The 21,668-nt window shown below is 59.3% G+C and overlaps 8 protein-coding genes across 8 annotated transcripts; 6 read left to right on the forward strand and 2 right to left on the reverse strand.

Moving 5' to 3' along the window:
* Positions 1-2,350: 2,350 nt before the first annotated feature.
* CMQ_4035 (c6 zinc finger domain containing protein) lies at positions 2,351-4,747 on the forward strand (the record flags this gene model as incomplete). Its single annotated transcript, XM_014319973.1, has 5 exons — positions 2,351-2,415; positions 2,469-2,616; positions 2,679-3,180; positions 3,242-4,179; positions 4,232-4,747. The coding sequence occupies 5 exons, from the start codon at positions 2,351-2,353 to the stop codon at positions 4,745-4,747; spliced, it is 2,169 nt and encodes a 722-aa protein (XP_014175448.1).
* A 125-nt stretch (positions 4,748-4,872) lies between these two features.
* CMQ_4100 (uncharacterized protein) lies at positions 4,873-5,751 on the forward strand (the record flags this gene model as incomplete). The annotated part of the gene is made up of 2 exons (XM_014320038.1): positions 4,873-4,982; positions 5,034-5,751. 2 exons carry the CDS (start codon positions 4,873-4,875, stop codon positions 5,749-5,751), a joined length of 828 nt encoding a protein of 275 aa, XP_014175513.1.
* A 118-nt stretch (positions 5,752-5,869) lies between these two features.
* Positions 5,870-7,321, reverse strand: CMQ_4169 (kynurenine hydrolase-like protein; the record flags this gene model as incomplete). The annotated part of the gene is made up of 1 exon (XM_014320107.1): positions 5,870-7,321. The coding sequence occupies one exon, from the start codon at positions 7,319-7,321 to the stop codon at positions 5,870-5,872; it is 1,452 nt and encodes a 483-aa protein (XP_014175582.1).
* Positions 7,322-7,714: 393 nt separating this feature from the next.
* On the forward strand, positions 7,715-9,208 carry CMQ_3796 (indoleamine-dioxygenase; the record flags this gene model as incomplete). Its single annotated transcript, XM_014319734.1, has 2 exons — positions 7,715-8,035; positions 8,108-9,208. The coding sequence occupies 2 exons, from the start codon at positions 7,715-7,717 to the stop codon at positions 9,206-9,208; spliced, it is 1,422 nt and encodes a 473-aa protein (XP_014175209.1).
* Positions 9,209-9,861: 653 nt separating this feature from the next.
* CMQ_3464 (dihydropyrimidinase) lies at positions 9,862-13,897 on the forward strand (the record flags this gene model as incomplete). Its single annotated transcript, XM_014319402.1, has 6 exons — positions 9,862-10,415; positions 10,564-11,509; positions 11,560-11,667; positions 12,199-12,335; positions 12,419-12,838; positions 12,910-13,897. The coding sequence occupies 6 exons, from the start codon at positions 9,862-9,864 to the stop codon at positions 13,895-13,897; spliced, it is 3,153 nt and encodes a 1,050-aa protein (XP_014174877.1).
* Positions 13,898-14,843: 946 nt separating this feature from the next.
* Positions 14,844-17,141, forward strand: CMQ_3569 (cupin domain containing protein; the record flags this gene model as incomplete). Its single annotated transcript, XM_014319507.1, has 5 exons — positions 14,844-14,923; positions 15,002-15,198; positions 15,253-15,812; positions 15,857-16,967; positions 17,035-17,141. 5 exons carry the CDS (start codon positions 14,844-14,846, stop codon positions 17,139-17,141), a joined length of 2,055 nt encoding a protein of 684 aa, XP_014174982.1.
* Positions 17,142-17,382: 241 nt separating this feature from the next.
* Positions 17,383-20,265, reverse strand: CMQ_4000 (mitochondrial escape protein; the record flags this gene model as incomplete). The annotated part of the gene is made up of 1 exon (XM_014319938.1): positions 17,383-20,265. The coding sequence occupies one exon, from the start codon at positions 20,263-20,265 to the stop codon at positions 17,383-17,385; it is 2,883 nt and encodes a 960-aa protein (XP_014175413.1).
* A 467-nt stretch (positions 20,266-20,732) lies between these two features.
* On the forward strand, positions 20,733-21,566 carry CMQ_3991 (uncharacterized protein; the record flags this gene model as incomplete). Its single annotated transcript, XM_014319929.1, has 1 exon — positions 20,733-21,566. One exon carries the CDS (start codon positions 20,733-20,735, stop codon positions 21,564-21,566), a length of 834 nt encoding a protein of 277 aa, XP_014175404.1.
* Positions 21,567-21,668: the final 102 nt, after the last annotated feature.

Raw genomic sequence — 21,668 nt, forward strand, 5'->3', positions numbered from 1 at the left:
AATAGCCGGACTTTCCGCATCGACCTCTTCACTTCTGGCCACCTGCTCGGTTCTAGCCCACATGCGATAGAGAGACCTATGATCATAAGCCCAAGAACAGTTACGCCAACGCTTGTGTTTATACCAGTTTGGGCGAACCATTGTGCTCCACTTCCAGTCCGACAACGACCGCATATTCCCCAATAGTTTGTACGTGACAAGCTTCACAACCCATTCTTTCTTCTCTTTGTGGATGATCGTGGTGCTGCAGTCCATCAAGCACACTTTGCAAGATGTCAGAGAGTTGTCGCAAGGCTGGAAGAACTCAATAGTGGAGCTGCTCATAGAAAGTTCGGGAATGTTTTTCCATTTAGAAGCCCTCCAGGCCTTCGTGTGGAAGTGCTCACAGATCCGGATCCCGGTTCCGATGATATAAGAGCGCAGCTTAGAAGAATCTCCGCCCAAGTCCCGTAGAGTGAAAGAGGTCCGTAACATGAACTGGTCTTGGACAACTTTGGGAAGCCATTCGCCCTGCAGCGATACGCTTTGGTCGAATATCTCTGTTCCAGACTGTTGCAGCTGAGAGGCAGCTATACTATGTGATGGGCCGTAGAGATGGTGATTCATAATAAGGCGGCAATACGTGTATGGCAGGCGATAACGCTCGTCGTTGAAGATATGTCGGCAGTGCTTACCAAACCTTTTGGGATGGGTGTTTGTGGCGTATGGTGCGACCCACGATGAATTCCATCGACACAACTGAAAACAGGTCTGGCAGTAAAAGAACTGGGGCAAGTCCTTTTCAAGAAGAATCAAAAGTTTATCTGTCTCAAAACTTTGCATCGTCCCGTAATGGTCACCAGTCAGACTTGGTGGAACCCGGCTGACGTAATAGCATATGCTAAAAAGATCGCGGCAGGTCAGCGATAGCAATATCGCCGACTTGCGGTCGAGATGATCCCGAATGAGAAGCAGAGGTTCAGGTGATAGATCGCCGAGTTGTCTCGACTGTCCTGGTTGGGGTAGCTCCGGTGACTTTGGTGAGCAGATTGTCCCAGAAGTCCTGGTCGGCATTGGTTGCGAGCGGGTGCTACACAGCGACGAAATGAGAGAAGTCATGCCAATGGTCCCTTTTTTTTTTTTCTTGGACAAAAGTAAACTCATGGACAGAACCATGGGTCTTGCAGTCACTTTTACATAGGTATACGAATTATAAAAACCTATATTTTGGCAAAGCTTGGCAAGAAGGTACTCATTATTAATGCCTTTTTGATGTTGTTGCAGACCAACATCGGCTTACCAGGGCAATTGTGCGTTTTCACAAGGATTAAATACACTTAAGACAGTAGTCCAAGTCTTAAGTCACCCAACTATGCGGGAGTAAGAATACCTCCAGAATATGGGTTCTCGCTCTAGATCATCAAGTCCTTGGTTGTCCTACTTACATCTTACAGCCTGGCCATGATTTGGTCTTAGTGGATATGTGCTTACTAATCATTAAGGGGAACTCAGATTGATTGCCATTACGGTTTTGATCCTAATAGCAGGAAAAGAGGCGGGTGGTGCAAAGCAGATAAACGATGCTCTTATTAGCCACGTGATGAAACTCTTCTTTACATGACTTAGATAATAGCAAATCACAAACAAACAAACAAACAAATATACAAAATGGCCATGAAACGCCCATCTCATGGTCCGAAACCGTAATCATAATATTAAAAATGACGCAAAAAACCCACGAACTGCAGAATTCGACCTCGCGTAGGGGTTGCTTGCTTTGAACTACTTGCTTCTTCTTTGCTAGGAATTTTCAGCAGTGTTTTTATAGCGGAGGGGCGATGCTTCACAGCGGCGTTAGGGGCCTAGAAGCAAGTAAAAAGTATTAGATCCGATTAAGAAAGATTAATTGCCATTTCCTTCCATGCAGCAAGCACAGGTCAGACCTTTGCTCATTTGTATCCGGAAAGCATACGGAGGATGCTGCGATATGTTTGGCCTACCACTCACAGCCCGGCCGCCAATGAATGTTGTCGCTTTAGCAGAGACCAGGAACATTGTCCGGTCACGTGTCACGATGACCCTCTAATTTTTCTCACCGTAGCGGACCTCGAACAAGAGCAAATCACGAAAATCCATCAATTCAGTACAACTTTTGTGCCATTAGCCAATAGTGCATCCAGTTGGGTTGTGCAGTAAAAAGGCCTTTCTGCCGGAGATGGCACTGTTCAGTAGCGGATGCGGATACGGATACCAGTGATTGCCGAAGCACTACTTCCGTTTTATTTATTTTACTTTCATTGTCGACCATCCGGGAGCTATCCACATCCTTCCGACTTCCGTAACCGCGCCGGCTTACTGAACGACTGCGTCCATGGATTCTCAGGATCAGCCGTCCGAGCAGAGGAAGCGCACGCGCCAGGCCTGTGAACCCTGCAGGTGTGTCTGGCCGTCCCATGTGGACAGCACCTGATCGAATGTTGACATTGCAGGCGCAAGAAGGCCAAATGCACCGGCGAGCGGCCCGGCTGTAGCACGTGTGGTCGATTGCGACAGCGGTGTTTTTACGCGGCCGACCCGCGTCCAATGGCGGACATGAGCGTGACGAGCGAGGTCTCACGGTCAGAAGCCGAGACTTTGGTGCGTTGGTTGCTCCCCAGAGGTAAAGAACAGGCACTATCTAACACGAGGTCGTCTTGCAGAGCACCCGCGTCCTCGCTCTCGAATCGACGCTCACAGAAGTGCTTGAAAGCCTACGACAGGGCACACACGGCGGCCAGACGCAGGTGCAACCGTCCTCGCAGCCGCCATCCGATCGGAGCTCCCAACCACGAGAGACGACAGGCCTGACTGGTTCATCGCGCCTTGCTGCTGCTGGTGGCGATCTGCTGCCGCCATGGCCAACAGTGCTCGCGGCTGCTCGCGACTACCTGCAGTACTGTGACAGCCAACCGATCCCGCTCTTCGACCCAGAGAGCTTTGTGGAGACGCTGGCGGACCGCGACGAAGAGGTGGTGTACGGCGTGCTGGCGCTTGCCGGGCATTTTGCGAGCAGCCCGTCAACGGACAAGGAACAACAAGAGCGGGACTGCAGCGCATATGCGCAGGCAGCACACCGGCTGGTGATGGGACGTGTCAGCGAGAGCCGAGTAGAGCTGTCGACGATACAGACATTGTGCCTGCTGTCGTTGATCCGATTTTACGGTCAGTAGATGTGTGCAGGTGTCTCGGGAGTCCACCGGCCGACCGACTGACTTGGCTACAGACGGAGCGATCGACCAGAGCCGAGTGCACAGCTCGCTGGCGATGACGCTGGCGCACTGTGCAGGGCTGCACATCGAGGTCAACCGGCAAGACAGCCATGCGGCAGCCGAGGAGCGGCGACGCTGCTACTGGGGGGTCGTGCTGCTGCGGCGACTGTTCGGCTGGGCGATCGAGGGGGCAGAGGACGACGGCAGCGGCAACAGGACGATTCGCGGCGGACAGCTGCCGCTCTTTCCGACCAGTCCGTCGTCGCCGCTGTCCGAGAGGACGAACGGGGCTGGTTGTCGCCGGTGGACCGAGGCCGAGCGGCTGGATGGCATCCTCAGCACAGTGATCCAGCTGGCCGAGGTGTGGTCGCTGGCGCAGGATTACGTGCGGACGCGAGGAGCATCTGGCGAGACGACGACGAGCTCGACAGCACCGCCGCCGTGGTCACCTCAGTCCAAGTATTCGCGGGCATTGCGACGGTTGATGGACCTCGGTCAGGACCTACCGCCGCTGCATCGCAACCGATGCGTTCGGCTGGCAGACGTGACGGCCGACGACCTCGCAGACAGGCGGGGACGCGCGTATTGGGCGCCTTGGTTCCTCAGCCACTTCCTCTACCACACGGCCATCTGTCTGCTCAACCACCCACTGCTGATGACGCTGCAGTTCCAGGACGGCCGCGGCTTCTCAGAGGTGTTTCTGCAGCAGACAGCCCATCTGGCGGCCTACCACAGCTCGTGGCTGCTGCACTTTGTGCACTTCTTTGACACGCGTCGGTTTGCCGTGTCCGATCCGCTCTTTGGCTATTGCACGGCCGTGGTGGCCACGATTGAGCTGCAGCACAGCTTCTCGGACGATCGAGCGCTGCGGCACAAGGCTCGCGTCAACTACGACCACTGTCTCGCCTTTTTGCGGAGGCTTTCGCGCGACTGGCCTTGCGTGCGCCGTCTGGTGAGTTTGGACCGTCTTTCTTCCTTCAGTGCCGGATGCTGACTGCGGACAGACACAGAAGCTGGACGCGCTGGCCGACCAGATGGTGCGCCACGACACCAACGACTCGACGCTGACGGTCAACATCTCCGGCTTCCTCGACATGCTCGATCTGGCCAGCTCGTCTCGCGTGCACGGGTCGTCCATTTTTGGGGCGAGTCTGTCGCTGCACGTGACACACGAAGAAGCGGCGACATCAGACCCGACGCCCCTCTCGCGCCTGCCAGCCATCACGACGATGGACCCAGCCAAGGCCACAGGGCGGGACGAACAGGCAGGAGGCGGTGTCGCGGCTGTCTCGGCGGCCGACACACGGTCTCTGGTGCAGGCGAGCCCACTTCCCCTGGACGGTGGCAGTGGCAGCGGTGGAGACATGTTCCTCCCTGCGGATCAGCTTCTCGGTGGCCACCTGCAGGATGTGAATGCCTGGTGGAGCGGGACCTGGGGCGATGCGGCTGGAAGCTGGGCGCCAACCGGCTTTGGCCGGAGTGCCTGGCCCCTGGACGGAAACGAGCCGTACCCACCATAGCTGAAAGCGTCACGAGACCGGATGTGTGCCGTTGGGCATCCGTCATGCGGGTCATTTCGGGTCGTCATTTAGGGCGACTTTTCGGCGGGGTTTCTTGTCACTTTGACGGCATTCAGCAAGTCAAGATGGCGGAAAAGCTGCAATACGCCGTACATCAGTACGGCTCACAACACGAGCTTCAGCGGTTGGGTGTCTGGGAGGTAGACACCAAGGACACAACGAAGCCATGGGTCGTGTAAGATGCCGGAATTCCTGCACTGTTCACAATTCTTACAGCTATCTTCAGATACATCCACGGAGGCGCATGGCGCGATCCGCGCATTCTCCTAGAGACGTTTGTGCCGACGATTGACGAGCTGTCGAGGCAGGACAAGTACGCCGGCGCGATGAGGCGGGTAGCCGGCTTTGTCTCGCTAGACTACCGCCTGAGCCCGCATCCAGACCTGCCACAAGACCCGGCTGTGACGTCGCCGCGACAGTTCCGCAACGCCCAGCACCCGGACCACCTGGATGATGTGCGCCAGGCGATGGCGTTTCTGCAGACGAGGTACAGCATGGGACGTCGCTACGTCCTCGTGGGACACTCGGCGGGCGCGTGTCTGGCCCTGCAGCTGACAGCCAGTCCGGGTGGCGTGGCACTGCCGCAGGCCATCATCGGAGTTTCGGGCATCTACGACCTCACGGGCATCAACGAGCGGTCGGGCGGGTCGTACGGCGGCTTTCTCACGGGCGCGTTTGGCGACGCCAGCACGTGGGACCCGGTGGCTCCGCGGACCTGTTCGGCCGACTTTGCCGTAGCGCTTGCGGGCTGCTCGGTGTTGTTGGCACGGTCACAGGACGACGAGCTGGTGGACGAACCGGAAATCGACAACATGGCTGAGCGGCTGCGGGCCGATTACTGCTCGCCATCGGTCTGGAAGGATCTCCGGGGACCACACGATTCCTGCTGGGAGGAGGGCAAGGAGCTAGCGCGTCTGATAGCAAGGCTTTTGGATGGATGGTAGACGATGGTAGACGAGTGTTGTGAGGTCACCTGCCTACCTACCAGAGCATTGATTGAACTTTCAACGAATGGCTATCAAATTCCAGATCGAATCTATGTAAGAACCTGTCTAAACCAATCTATGCCTCTTCCAGGATAGCTTTTCGCAGAGCGCCGACGCAGCGGAAGACGTCCTCGAAGCTGTTGTACATGGGGACCGGGGCGACACGGATGACGTTGGGCTTGCGCTGGTCGCAGACGACGCCGGCGGCCTCAAGGGCGCGGCCGATCTTTTCGAGGAGGCCCTCCCGCAGGAGGACGCTGATCTGGGCGCCACGCTCAGCCGGGACGCGGGGAGTGAGGAGGACAAACGGAGGCTGGCCAGCGGGGGCGTCAGCGACGATGCGATCGAGCAGACACTCGGTATAGGCGGTCAGCACGAGGCTCTTGTGGCGGAGCTGCTCGATGGAGGTGGCAGACGAGAGGGCGTTGAGGGCGCCGTGCAGGCTAGCAAGGTCAATCGCGCTGGGGTTGCTGAGCTGAAAGCCAGACGCGCCCACGGTCGGCTGAAACTGCTTGGCCATGTTGAAGCGAATGGACTTGTCGGCGCCATACCAGCCGGCGAGGCGGTTGCGGAACCGGAAGCCGTCGTCCTCGCCGCGCTCGACGGTGCCATGGCGCTCGTGCACAAAGGCGCCGGCGATGGCACCGGGGCCGGCATTGATGTACTTGTACGTGCACCAGGCGGCAAAGTCGACGTCCCAGTCGTGCAGGCGCAGGGGGACGTTGCCAGCAGCATGGGCGAGATCCCAGCCGACGACGAGGCCGCGGGCATGAGCGTGACGCGTGATGGTCTCGATGTCAAACAGCTGGCCGCTGTAGTACTGAATGCCGGGGAGGAGCAGCAGGGCAGCATCGTCGGCGTGGCGGTCGATGGCGGCCAGGATGGAGGCCGTCGAGATGTAGTGGCCGCCCTCGTGAGTGGCGTCGCTGTCGGGCTGCAGCTCGACCATGGACGTGGCCGGGTCGAAGCCGCGCATGCGGATGTGCGTCGAGATGGCGTAGTAGTCGCTCGGAAAGGGCTTCCACTCGAGCAGGATCTTGTGGCGGGCTGCTGTCGGCTGGTAGAAGCTGCCGAGGAGCAGCTGCACGTTGACTGTGAGCGTGTTCATCGTGACCACCTCGGCCGGCACTGCCCCGACCAGCGGTGCCATCATGGCCGAGCAGGCTGCCTCCAAGTCCTGCCAGGACGCCAGTCCGGACCCGGGCAGCTGGTGGAAGTGTCCGTAGACGCCCAGGCCGGCCCATGTTGCCAGGTGCTGCTCCAGGCTGGTGCGCACTGCCTTGGGCTGCAGCCCGAGCGAGTTGCCGCAAAAGTACACCACCGACTGCTCGTCGTCGGCCGTCAGCGTCGCCGTCGGTGCCAGCACGCGCTTTAGCGAGGCCCGTGTCGGGAAGATGAACTGGTCGCGCAGGTCGCGCAGGACATCCTGGCTGTCCAGTCGGCGGGCATATTCGAGTGAGTTGGCCTCGGCCGGGAATGACGCCTTGCCGGTCGTCTGCACGGCCTCGAGTGGCGTTGCAAAGTCCATTCTGGTGCGTCGATGAAGGATCCGGTCGCTCGTACGATGGCAATCCGTCTGGTCACCTTATACACTCGCCAAGTTGGGGAGAATGTTGGGAGCTGAGGGCGAGGCCCACTTTAGGCACTGGAAAAAAGCCTTTGCTGCCATTCGTTCCGCTTCCGATCCGCTTCCGGTCGGCTAGCCTCGGCGCGCGGAAACGGCTGACTCTTCCTGCAGGCCGTACAGGCAGCCGAGACACTGCAATCTCAGACATGCGTTAGTGAGCGAGCGGAAGGAAGAGATGCTCAGCCGGGCAGACAGGGAGAGTCAGGGGCTCGTTACGACGTAGTCGTATATATTTCTCTGTGGGCTTGTTCCTGGTTGTAAACCGGTAAGACAACATCCTTCTCGCTCACCACAATGTCTCCACACGCCGTCCTTGAGCCGGTGTCGTGCAAAGCGGATGCAGACGACTTTGCGGCCTTTGGCGTGTCTGGGAACGCATTTCTGCCGTCCAGTCCGCCGATTGACCTGTTGCCAGACCCATACTACCAGCCATGGGAGCAGCTGGCCGCCCGGCTGCCGGCACTCATCCAGAGCAGCACGCTCCGAGACGAGGTCCAGCAGCTTCCCCTTCTCCATACGGACGGCCTTGTCAGCGAGCCCGAGCGCCGACGGGCATACTCCATCCTCGCCTTTCTCGCCCACGGCTACATCTGGGGTGGTAGCCAGCCGGCAGAGGTAAGCGGAGCAGTAGCACAGTGTATACACTGTGTGTATAATGTCCTTATACTGTGACGCTGACACTGCCAGATCCTTCCACCGAGCCTGGCCGTGCCACTGCTGGCCGTATCGAAGCAGATAGAGCTTCCACCGGTAGCGACGTACGCGGCACTGAACCTGTGGAACTACGGCACGCGCTCGTCCGCAGGCGACCTGGACCTGGACGGCCTGTCGGCGCAGCGGACCTTTACGGGCACCGTGTCCGAGTCGTGGTTCTACATGGTGTCGGTAGCGATGGAGGCTGAGGGCAGGCGAATGATTCCGGCGGTGCTGCGGGCACTGCGAGCGATCCGGATGCGAGACGAAGGGGCGGATGGGGCGCGGGCAGCGTACACGGCGACAACGGCAGCATTCGAGGCCGTGGCAGCGTGCGTGCGACAGCTGTCGGTCCTGCTGGCCCGCATGCATGAGCACTGCGATCCGGAGACGTTCTATCACCAGATCCGGCCCTTTCTGGCCGGTAGCCTGGGTATGGCACACGCCGGGCTGCCGCGCGGCGTCTTCTACGACGAGGGCGACGGCCGGGGCGTCTGGCGACAGCTTCGTGGCGGCAGCAACGGCCAGAGCAGCCTGATCCAGTTCGTCGACATTGCGCTGGGCGTGCAACATGCTCGGGGGGGCCACAGCTCGCCTCACGTGGCCTCGGCAACAACAACAACAGACGGTGTCGCGGCAGACCAGCAGCCCAGCTTCCACGAGGAGGTGCGCGACTACATGCCCGGGCCCCATCGTCGCTTCCTCGAGGCCGTCCAGCACATGGGCAGCCTGCGAACGTTTGCGCTGGGGAATGGCGGCACGGAAGACGTGGAGGATCAAGAGGACAGCTCAGACACCATCCCTCGCCTGCAACGCCGCTGTCGCGCTGCCTATCACGACGCCGTCGACGCCATGACGGCCATGCGCGATGGCCACCTGCAGATCGTCGCCCGCTACATCGTGCTGCCCAGCCGGAAGCCGTGGACTGGCGCGGCCGAGAACGTCAACCTGGCCAGCGCGTCCAGCCGCCGGAGCGCGACCGACAGCACAGCCGGCAGTGATGAGAGGCTCACCGGCACCGGCGGCACCGAGCTCATGCCGTTTTTACGCAAATCCCGCGACGAGACCGTGGCAGCTCGGACGTGCTCGTGGTGATGCTTATGTAAGCAGACGGGCCGACAGTGTAATAGTATAGAAGGACAGGGCGAATGTAGATAGTAAGATTCGAGAGAACATCTAGAGGAGCTAAGCGATCTAATAAGAAAGAGGCAACAACCGCCGGACATCCGGCCAGTACCATCACACCGCCAGCAGATACAGGGATCAGGGAAGAGATCAGGGGACATGTTTATTCGCCCGGGTTAGCGAGGAGCCTTACTTTTCAAGTTACAGTCTTCACTAAGGCTAATGTTCAATTTACTTCTCACTGCCCCTTCACACAGCCAATAAAATGCTGCAGCTCCAGCTCTATGCAGACGGTGACAAGGATCCGGGTGCAGTGCATCCATCTGTTCCTATCAGAGCTGAATCTCAAAATAGCAATAGGATTCATAGACTGCGTCAGAACGTGACACAGATCTCTCTTCGTGACCTGAACTTCTCACCGGAAGCCACCGGATGTCCGAAGTGCATGGCTCGACCTTGAATAGATGAAATCTGCATCAACCCAGACCGACTCAAAGATGACATTGTGTCAGTAAAGACACGCGAGTCTGCCTATAAAGCCGCCGACACAACTTCTATGATTTATCTGCACATCTGCACATCTGCACATTATCTTCAACCTTCCCCCCATCATCAACGTTCTCATGGCAAGCTCGGAAGATGACGCCATTCCCGGAACAGAGATCGTCTACCGACCCGGACAGCATGGCGGACCAGACGCAGATCACATAGACCTGGTCCTCATTCCTCAGCCCTCTTCAACCGCTGCTGATAACCCGCTCAACTGGACTACCCCCTGGAAGACTCTGGTCCTCGCCAGCCAGTTTGTCTTTGTCTTTGTCTCCATCATGACCCCGCTGGCTATTGCCCCTCTCACCCACTTCTTCATGCTGCAGTTTGACAAGACCCTGCCGCAGGCCAATCTGCTCTTTGGCGTCGCCGCCATCACCCTGGGCTTTGCCAACTTCCTCATCGTTCCTGCCGCCAACGTCTTTGGCCGCAGACCCATCGTCGCCATCTGCGGCATCATCTGCCTCCTGGCCAATGTCTGGCAGGCCCTCGTCACCAGCTTTCCCAGCTTCATCGGCGCCCGCGTCATCTCCGGCCTCGGGGCTGCCGCCAACGAATCCATCATGCCAATGGTCGTCGCCGACATCTTGTTCCTGCACCAGCGCGGCCAGTCCATGGCCCTGTACTTGTGAGCGAGCTCTGTCTCTCTGTGCCGGCCTCGAGACTGACCCTTGCCGCTCCAAGCTGGGCTTACTTTCTTGGTCTCTTCTTCGGTCCCATCATCGCTGGAAGCATCGGCGCTCGCATCAGCTGGCGCTGGTTCGTACGTAGTCCAGTCCCCAGACGCTGTGGCCCGTCATTGACCAGGCCATCTTCCAGTTTTGGGTATGCACCATCCTGCAGGGCGTCTCGCTCATCTTCATTGTCGTCGCCTTTCCAGAAACGAAATATGTCCGCCCTGTCGACCCTGTAGAGAACATGGGCGAACAAAGAATCAGATCTGGCACCACCAACGCCACAGTCTCGGACTTGACAGAAAAGGCAGCCCCCGTGCCCCATATATCCTCAGCCGACGTCGAGACCGGTCAGCCTGTATGGGACGTTGCCGCCGATGCTATCGTGGCGATAGATGCTGATGCTGCTGCTGCTGTTGTTGAGATCGTTCCAGATCGTAGCAACCCCCTCGTCGGCCGCGGTCGCCCGGCACGCTGGCAGTGGTCACTTGTGCCGAAGCCTCGCTTCGACCACGGCCTAGCATTGGTTGTTCGCGACCTTGTCTCCCCAATACAGCTGTTTCTCATCTATCCCATCGTCCTCTGGGCATCACTTGCCATGGGCTTCGCAGCAAACTCGCTGCTAGCACTCAACCTGACGCAGGCCCAAGTCTTCCTCGCACCTCCCTACAATTTCTCGGCCGACCAGGTTGGCTATGTCAACTTCTCCTTCGCTGTCGGTGCTGCTATCGCACTGCTGACCGCTGGCCCGTTGTCTGACTGGATAGCACTGCGAGCAGCTCGACGCAACAGCGGCGTCCTCGAGGCAGAGATGCGGCTGCAGGCACTGATACCGTTCATTGTCGTGAACCTGGTCGGCATGGTCGTGACTGCCGTCGGGTACCAGCGAGGCTGGGACTGGGCTATCACCGTGGTCGTCGGCTATGGCCTTGTCGGTATGCAGGTTGTCGGCATCCCGGCCATCGTGATCGCGTATGCTGTTGACTGCTACAAACATCTTCCAGGCGAAATCATGATCGCGGCCACGATTGTGAAGAATACCTTTGGCGTAAGCCCTCTCTCCCTGAGCTGTGGATGAACGTGGCCTGACAGTTGCAGTTCGGCATGATTTTCTATTACAACGACTGGACCGCGCGGGGGGGATATCTTGCTCCTGTTCTGATGCTCATGGCTATCACTGTCGGCTTATCTGTCCTCGGACTTGCTGTATTTATGCCCTTTGGCAAAGCGCTGCGGCGGTGGACGAGAGACTCAAAGATGCACACGCTGTGATGTTGTTGCGCCATGACGAAGATAGGGCCGGTGCTGTTGGGACTTGTGTACATAGCGAACATAGCGTCGGCCATTCTCCAATTGCTATTTTGGATCCAGTCCAGCAACGGCCAACGTCGGCCGACTGCCGCACCCGCCGCTTATCGCCTTGTTCGCTATTTTGGCTGTCAGCTAGCTTTATCTCGGCTGCCCTATCTGACGGCAGCCTCCACACGAGGACCCTCGACTGCCCTTTAGGTTTGGCTGTATTTCGCGGTACTTCATGGCGCCATTTCCTTTCTTCCCTTCTTATCGGGGCTTCCTCCTTTTTGCGCGTTTTCGGTAACTTGCTTCTGTGCTTCCAGGTCGTCTTTCTGTCTAGCGATGTTAGACCTCATTATCCGAAACGGCCGGATTGTAAGAAGCCGCCCACCCGCGGGATGATTTGCAAAAGTTGCATGGTCTCTAACAAAGTGCTCTTAATAGGTCACCGCGGCAGAGGTGCTTCCCCTGGGCCTCGAGATCGGCGTCAAGAATGGCAAGATCGCCATGATCGGCCATGGTCTGGAGGCAGGCAGCCAGACGGAGATTGTGGATGCCGAGGGCGCCTATATCACACCAGGGTAGGTGTCCAGGTGGACGGACGTCTGCTCACTTTTAGCTGCCATTTTGATGCTGACGCACATCTGCCTCTCCCCCGACACAGCGGTGTCGACTCTCATGCGCATATCGAGCAGGACAATGCACCCACGGGTGACACTTGGGAGACCGGATCTCGGTCAGCGCTCGCTGGTGGTAACACGACGGTGCTTGCATTCGCGTCGCAGAAGCGGGCCGAGGAGAGCATTTGGCCAGCCGTGGAAGCGTATCACGCCAAGGCCAAGGGCAACTCGTACTGCGACTATGGCTTCCACGTGATCCTAACGAATGCCAACGAAGAGGTGCTAGAGAGAGAGCTTCCGGCGCTGCCTGAGCACGGAATCACTAGTATCAAGCTGTATATGACGTACCGGCCGCTCAAGCTGGACGATGGGTCGCTGTTCAGCATCATGATGGCAGCGCGGTCCCTCGGCATCACGATCATGATCCACGCCGAAAACAACGACATTGTGGAGCAGATCACCGCGTGGGTATTCCCTGTCGGAGTGCTGTGGTGGCTGCTGATTGCCAACTGCTGACCGACATCTTCCCTTCCAGGCGCCTCGTCAAGAAAGGCAACACGCAGACCTATTTCCATTCTGTCGCGCGGCCCCAGATTGCCGAGAGTGAGGCAACGTACCGGGCCATCAGTCTGGCCGAAGTGACAGACGCGCCGATCCTCATTGTGCACATGTCGTCACCGACAGCATTGCGACACGTCCGCGAGGCGCAAAACCGGCTTCTGCCCGTGCACGCCGAAACCTGTCCGCACTACCTGTACCTGACGAGCGACAAGCTGCGCTCGGAGCCGCATCCGCCGCACGACTTTGACGGCGCACGGCACATCTGCGCGCCGCCACTGCGTCACAGTGCACAAGACCTCGAGCAGCTGTGGCAGGAGCTGGCCAACGGCACGTACACGGTCGTGTCATCGGACCATGCGCCCAGCCTGTTCGACGATCCCAATGGCAAGAAGCGCGGACTCACGGTCGACGCCAAAACGGGCGCCACCCATGTCGATTTTCGCACCGTGCCCAACGGGCTGCCCGGTATTGAGACCCGGCTGCCGCTGCTGTTCCACCGCACGTTCGATCCGGCTCTGGGCCCGCCGGCCGGCAACGCTGCCGTACACATCTCGCTCCCGCGCTTTGTCGCCCTGACGTCGACCAACCCGGCGCAGCTGTACGGCCTGGCCGACTGCAAGGGCAGCCTGCAGCCGGGTCTGGATGCCGACATTGTCATCTGGTACCCCGAAGCAGTGCCGGGCGCAGACGGACAGCCATCGCAGCCGCCCGCCTTTTCCATCACAAACGACTCGCTGCACCACCGCATCGACTACACGCCCTTTGAAGGCATGGCCGTGCGCAATTGGCCGCGGTATGTGTTCCTGCGCGGAAACCGGGCTTGGGATCGTGATAACGGCGGCGTGCTGGCCTCCAAGGGCGATGGATGGTTCTTGAAACGCAACCGCTCGCGCATCCTGACTGGCCAGATGGGGCGTACGGCAACGGGCATGAGCAGTGGCGAGTGGGCATCGTGGATGTGAAATGCTGTCGTGCTTCACGGCGTTGTAGACATAAAAGGATGCATTCCATAGATCAGTCGTAGAAATTAGCAATAAGCATCGTTATAGAAGACGTTTGGCGGCGGATGAATATTATATCGCACAGATAAAGATGACTGCAGGTGACATACGGATGAAGCGGCATTTCGTTGAGGACTGAAAGTCTTGAAGGGGATGCTTTGTAAAACATACGAGAAAAATGTAAGGCTTCGCTAGGTCCTCAATGAAGGCCAAACGCGATATGAAGGGGAAGAAAAGAACCGTATGCAAGCCAACATGAGGAAAGCACGGCCCATAAACGGGTCTTCCACCGTTGGTAGGCAAAAATATGAAGTATGCAAAAACAATAGCAACTCCTCGTTTCGATCAAGGGACCTCCGGGTTATGAGCCCGGCGCGCTTCCGCTGCGCCAAGTTGCTGTTCTTGTTGTGGTATTTGCTAGTGCTTCGACTAGTCGTTTCCGTTCTCTACCGGCCCACCACGAGAAACGTGCTGGACACCGGCGAGACTCGGCCGTGGCACTCTGTTGTAGATAACGTCGCATACGAAACACCAGCAAAATATATCAGTATGACTAAGCAACATCAGAAAGCAGCTATGCGCAAAGCATCGTGAATGAGTCTTGAAGATTTTGTCTGCCAAAAGGGAACTGAATCTCTGTCACGGCCGAATCCAGTTAGGCCGCCAGTGCCAATGAAGAAGCAGCGTTTGTTTATAGCCAGAGTGGGATAGATCACGTGATTGGTATTCCCTACCGTTTTCCTGTTTGTGGTAAGCTCCCCACTGTGTGCCAAATACGCGTCGTTCTGCCGACGCGGTCCGTTCATTTCGCATTTCGCATCTGTCGCAACTGTCGCAACTGTCGCAACTCTGCTCTGTGGCTGGCCATTGCGAGCACAACCAGCGAATCCACAAACGTGCATGAGTCATGGCGCCCCCACGAGCTAGCGGTCCTCGGCGCTCACAGCTGCCGAACGAGCACATCTACACCTTGGGAGAGCGTGGCCGGTAAGCGAGAAGACAGACGGGGAAGGGAGGAGAAAAAACAAGAGGCGAGAGACCCGCTCTCAGGCTGACAAACGGCAGCAAAACCGGCGTGACCCTGCGCGACACGGGCGTGCGTGATGAGCATGGCATGGAGCCCATGGAGAGCATCTTCTCGTCGCCGGCAAAGTCGTCTCCAGGCGATGCGCTCGATGCTTCTGGGGACGAGCAGGTGGAAGAAGACGGCGGGGAGGAGGACGACGACGATGGCGGTGAGGTGGACATGGACCTGACGACTGGTGAGAGCGAGCCTTGTACCTTCCATCCGGTTTCCCTCTGCTGACAGTCAACAGTCGCTGGACCAGGCCCGGCGGCTCTGCTTAACGGCCAGAACACGGCAGCCCGTCTGGCGATGCGGCAAGCACGCTCGCCTGCCGCTTCCAGGTCGCTCTTCGGGTCGCCAGCTGTGCGTGCGGGCCTCAATAACAAGGGGGTAGCGGCGGCAGCAGGTGACCAGAAGCCGAAACACGGCGCGCTGCGCCAGAATCAGCTGCTGCGGCCACCGTCGTCTCCCGACGCTGCAAATGCGCCCCCATCGAGCCCGGTCAAGCCGGTCAAGAGACGGCTCGACTTTGGTAAGCCGGTGTCGGCAAATGCGCTGCGCAAGCCCGTGCTTCTGCCGGCTGCGGCCAGACGGGTAGAAGAGGAGGACGACGACGAGGAGAGCATCCTACACGGGACTCCTGACAACGGGGCAGATGACTCGATGCAGATGATTGACGGGCCAAACGAGTTTGCCGACGACGAGCCCGAGGAGCAAGACGAGCCTAGCGTGCATGAAGACGTCGCCGAAGAAGAAGAGCCGGTGCTGCCGACAAAAAAGCGCGGTAGACCACCGGCGAAGAAGACTGCGGTCAAGGAGGTTGCGGAGCACAGGCTGCGGCTAACGGTACGAAGCGACGTCGACCTGGTCGGCCATCCAACGCCAGCAACGACGTGCCATCACCACCGCCATCTCCACCGCCTCACGACGATGAAGCAGACGAAGAGCAGGGCAGCGCAAAGAGGCAGCGCAAAGAGGCAAAACCAAAAGGTCGGCCAAGAGGGCGGCCGGCAGCAAACAGGCCGGTGGTTGAGGAAGCGGCCGATGAGGGTCAGTCGGGCGAGGCGAGCCAGGCAGGCAAGCGGATGACGAAGAAGAAAGCAGTGCCGGTAGAAGCAGCGACCGGGCCGGCGCCCAAGAAGAGGGGCCGGGGCCGCAAGTCGTCTGGTGTCGGAGCGGCGATGGCGGCAGCAGCAGCGGTGCCTCGAGGGCCGCCACTACCCAAGAGCCGGGGATTGGTGATTCGGCGGCGGGAGAACGAGGAGGACGGGGCGATGAAGCGGACGCGGTCGGGGCGGACGTCGTACCAGCCGCTGGCCTTTTGGCGCAACGAGCACGCCGAGTTCGAGACGAGCGAGGTGGCGGACTCGACGTGGCGAGATGCCCAAAAGGGCACCGGCCGACGCATCGTGCTGCCGGCGATGCGCGAGATCTACCGCGTGGAGGAGGAGAACCTGCCACCGCTGGGAGGAACGGGTCGACGAGGTGGTGGTGGTGGCAGCAGCAGCCAGCGGCGACACAGACGAGGTGGTGCAAAGCGACGGGGCGACGGCGACGACGACGACGATGACGATGGCGACAACAACAGCGGCGGCCCCGAGCGACAGGCGTGGGAGTACGATCCCGGACGGGTGCAGGGCAAGGTGGCGTTGTGGCGGCCGGAGCACGAGCTGGAGCCACCGGGACCGGACGAGGTGTTGGAGCAGGCCGAGTCGGAGATTGCGCTGTCGGCACTGGCAATCCAGACGCAAGACGTACGCGATGGCAGCTTCCGGTTCGCCAAGACACTCAGCCTGCCGTTCTTTGGCACCGGCGTGGTCGACCTGGCGCCCGGTGCGGAGAAGCGGCCTAAGAACTCGCGCAAGATGCACATGGCCTTTTTTGTCCACTACGGCCACGTCGCCGTCACGGTCAACGAGACCGAGTTCCGCATCGCCAAGGGCGGCATGTGGTCTGTTCCACGAGGTCGGTTGGCTCGTCCGAGGCGATGGATCCGTCTGGCTTTGGCACAACGTCCCGCTAACTTGTCCAGGAAACTACTACAGCATCGTCAACGATACCGACCGGCCCGCCCGCATCTTCTTCTCGCAGGGCTGCGAGATGCTGACCGTGCTGGAGCCGGACGCCGAAGAGGAGTGAGCATGCGTGTATGCATGTATGCGTGTATGCGTGTATGTATGTATATGCAGGTGGAAAGCTTGTATGCACGTATGCGCAATATCTGGCGGATGTCTTCTTTTCCCATATCTGCTTTTCATGTTGCCAATGTCTGGGCCGGTCTTTCAGCGGAGCAGTGTGTCGTCATTTCTATCCAATGTCCTACGGGACTTTTTGTTACAATTGCCTGTGGTTGTAGCCCTTTGGATCATCGGGTCCTCCCTCACACCTCCTCCGACATGACCTTTTTGAGCCGGCTCATCTCCGTATCGTACGCCGTCACGCGAGCCTGGGCCGTCTGCAGCTTCATCAAAAGGTACTGCACCCGCTCAGTCGTCTGTGCCGGCTGTCGTGGCAGGCTGCCCAATAGCACCAGCTCCTCCTCGGCCTTGGCCACCGCCTTGGTCTCGACGGCCGTCCGAGCCGCCAGCACGCTGCGGTCCAGCCGCGCCGCCAATGCTGTGTCGCTGCGCAGCCGTGAAAATGCTGCCTGGTACACGGGACTGCCGGCGCGAATCGTCTGCGGCCGTCCGCGTGCTGACCGGATCGTCACCAGCTCGGCTGCTGCCAGCGCGTCCAACGCGTCCATCCCGTCTGCCGTCGCAAACAAGTCCGACAGCAGCACTTCGTTGTACCGCAGGCTCTCCTTAGCCGCTACCTCTCGAACCAGGTACCATGCCTGCTCAGCCGTCCACGCTCGCGGCGAGCTCGTTCCTCTGCTGCCCGCCGTCGAGCCAACACCACCCGGAGCCGCTCCTGAGCCGCTCGACGATGAGCTGCTACTGCTGCCACTGCTACTGCCGCCAGCCTGCTTACTCGGTGCCAGCAGAAACATCTTGATGATCTCTGTGGCGCTCTGGTCCACAATCTCTGTCACCGCCCGTTTCGGCCTCTGCCCGCTCTTCAGCCGTCGCACCAGCGACTCCAGGTCCGTCAGACGACCTCCCAACACGCCAATGCACTCGTCCAGCTCGCTGATCGCTTCCCGCCGAGTCTGCGTCGCGCCCAGGGGGCTATCTGTCTTTGTTGTCGTCGTTGTCGTCACTGCCACGCTTTCCTCTTGAACAGCCTCGATGGCCGTTTTCCTCTCTTCACTGCTGCTGCTGCTGTTCTCTCCGTCGTCCTCCTTCACCGCCAGGTGGCTCAACACATATTTCTTGGCCACCGCAGGCGACAGATCTCCTAGAGCCATCTGCCGGAATACGCGGTCTGGAAGCGCCTTGACCAGCGCCTTGGGGTACGACGTGTCGCTCGTCAGGAACACAACGTGTGCCACATTTGCCTGCACCAGTGCCGCCGCCCACTCAGCCAGCTTGTCGTACACCAGGCCGGTGGCGTCCTCGTTGCGCTGGCCAAAGTTGTCCAACACAATCACCGGTCGCCGCTCTGGGTGTGCCTCCAGGTACGCGTCCTCGTTCAGGCTGGCGTCAATGTCGCTCTTGTGGCGGCCGGCAAGGCCGACCTGTCGCATCGCTACCGCCGCCGTCTGCAGGATCTTGGCCAGCTGCTCGTCCAACGTCTCGGAGAAGCCCGACTTGACGCCCGTCGTGCCCTGAACCGCCAAGTCGACCAGGCTGCTAATGTTGTTGGCCCACGAGAACACCGGCCGGTATCCGACCGCGTTGGCCATCTTCTTGATCGTCGCGCTCTCACCCCGCGCCTCCACGATCGGCTTGCAGTCGATCACCAGCACGTCCCGCCGCCCGCTGAGTGCCTGGTCCACCACCAGCTCGCGCTTGCCCGAGCCCCGGGGTCCCTGCACCACGATGAACGTCTCCGACGTCTCCAGCAGCCACGTGTTCAGCCAGTCGAGCAGATCGCGCCGGTGGCTCAGCAACGCCCGCAGCCCAGGCCGGCTGCCGCTGCCCACACCACTGCCGCCGCTGCCCATTCCCATCCCGTCGGCCGCTGCGTCGTATGAGTCACGCGCAAACGCCAGCATCGCCGATGTCCGCCGCTGCAGCCATTTGTACAGACTGCTGTCACGCAACGCAAACGAGTGCTGCACGTGCGCTCGGATGAAAAACGTCCGGATCGGGTCGAATACTGCCACCGTGACCGTTGCCAGCAGTGCCGCCAAGATCGGAACCACAATTCGCTGATGGCTCGTCAGCCAGTCCCAAATGTGGTGTGCCCGTGCCCGCGGCTCGTACGAGAGCCGCAGCCGTGTCGCCCCGTTGACCACATATCCGTGCAGACAGCTGCGCGCCAGAACGGCGTCACGCACCCGCACAAAATCAATCACCGTATACCGCGGCAGCGTCTTCGACTCAAACGGCTGCGACGAGATCTCCGCAATCTTTCCGTAGCGCCGGAACAGGCTGTAGATGGTCTCTTGCGAGAGCTCCAGGCTGGCGCTGCCCGACGCATCACCGCCAGCGACCGGAGCAGTCGTAGCCGCGGAACTTGCTGCTCCTGTTCTGCTTGGCAGTAGTGGTGGTGGTGGTGGCGCACAAAATTCAACACGTACCCGCTCTGATGGCACGCGCGAGGCCAGATCCTCTAGCCAGGGCACGCCGCGCACGAGTCCTGCACGCATGCAGCCCCAGAGCGGATTGAACCAGGGCCGTACTGGGCTCTTGTACAGCGACCTCGTCAGGGACTCCTCAATTTCGGTCGCCGCCAGGTCGGCCGGGTGTCGAAACTTGATAAACACGCCGCCGTCTTTCAGTCGAGGCACAATCTCTGTGATAGTCAACGGCAGGTCGGCTGGGATGGCCCGCTGCACCTGCGCGACGGGGTCGAACATGGACAGGATGGGCGATAGTAGAGATGGCCCAGACGACGTCGACTTGGCCCCGGTGAGCCGCCTTAGCAGCGTAGACACATCCGCGTCGGTGTAGTCCGACGCAGACAACCACAGCCGCCAATTCACCACACTACTCACGCGCAGCGGAAACACATTGTCGAAGAAGATGATGCCCTCGCCGGGTTGCGCCGCAATGTGGCCGCTCTTGTCATCGCCCGTCGTCGACGTCTCCCACCGGCGGAAGACGTTGCCTGTCTGCGCAAATCGAGGCGTTCGGTGCCGTGGCAAACGGCTCAGCTGGGACGCCCGCCATGCCGGCAGAGACACGGCCGAACGAGAGCAGCGAACCGCATTCATGGCTTCGGCACCAAAGCTATTTGTATGCCTGGAGCCGGCACTATCGTTTTCGTCTGTCGTACGGACAGAAGGAAGCTTGAAGAGATTGAAGCTCGAAAATCCATGACCTCACAGCATTACTTTCCCCATTCGGTTAACTGCCAAAAGTCCCGAGTGGGATGTCAGCTGATAATCCCATCAAAACCCGACGGAAAGAGAAGGAACGGTCATCAGACAAATAGTAAGATAACAAGTCCTGAACAGCCGTACAAGCACTCAAGCATGCTGGCTCGAAGCTGTAGGCAGTCGCTTCACGTGACCAGCTTCGAGCCCATCACCGCATTGAAGCGCTCCAGCCAATCAGAAGCCTGCCCACCGCAGATTGAACCTGGTCCGGCAAAAAGCTGCTGGTGCAAAAACTCAAGCTTAATAGAGCTGTGCTCTGCATCTTTCCACTTCTTTCGGCGCCCTCTCCAGAAAGGAAAAATATGGGCTGGTTGTGGTCATCAAGTCCGGCCCCGTCCTCTGGCGGGCCACCTGGGGCCGAGTCTTCGCATGCAACCACTGCACCCACAACGACAACATCGCCGACATCGACATCTACCTCCCACGACGACGACAGTCAGCTGGACCCCGACGAACGGGAGCTGAAAAAGCTCTTCGCCCTCATCCAAGAAGACAGCGTGTCGACAAAGGCGGCACCCACTGACGCACAGCCCGCGAAGCCGTCTCTCCTGTCGAATCTGAAGCCCTCCTGGTTGTCATCGCCCAGCGCCAGTGCCGATGCCGATGCCAATGCCGAAACCTCCTCCTTTATCGATCGCGAGCGCTCCCTGGCCGAGGCTGTGCTGCCCACATCCATGTCCTGCCAGCAGGCTTTTGACCTCGCCTGGGGCTGCCAATCACCTGTCGGCCAATGGCGCGCCGTCTACCGTCATGGAAACGTGCGGCCCTGCAGTGACCTCTGGGAGGACTTCTGGTTCTGCATGCGCGTCAAGAGCTTCTCGCCCGGCCTCGCCAAGGATGAGGCCATTCGAAGCCACTTCCGCAAGCGTGAGATGGAAAAATACTACACACCCAGCAGCCGCTCCAGCGAGGACGTCTGGCGCAGCCGCACCATCGACGAGGTGCTGCCCCCAGACGCTGTCTTCAATAAATCCTTCAAGGCAGTTCTCAGTGGAGGAAGCAGCAGTGCTCCTGATGGCACCAATACCGACCCTTCTACAAAACCACCTGCCTCCGAACAGAGAGACGCAGAACAGATCCGAGCCGACCTGGAAAGACGACGGCTGATCCGACAGCAAATGGGCTACGAGAAATAAGATTTGAGGGTACAGAAGAATACATCAGGAAGAAAGAAGAAAGAAAGACGTGGACTTGGAATTTGCTTATACTCACGATATTCATGTTTATCACTTGTATTT

Source organism: Grosmannia clavigera (assembly GCF_000143105.1).
Source record: "Grosmannia clavigera kw1407 unplaced genomic scaffold GCSC_113, whole genome shotgun sequence".
NCBI lineage: Eukaryota > Fungi > Ascomycota > Sordariomycetes > Ophiostomatales > Ophiostomataceae > Leptographium > Leptographium clavigerum.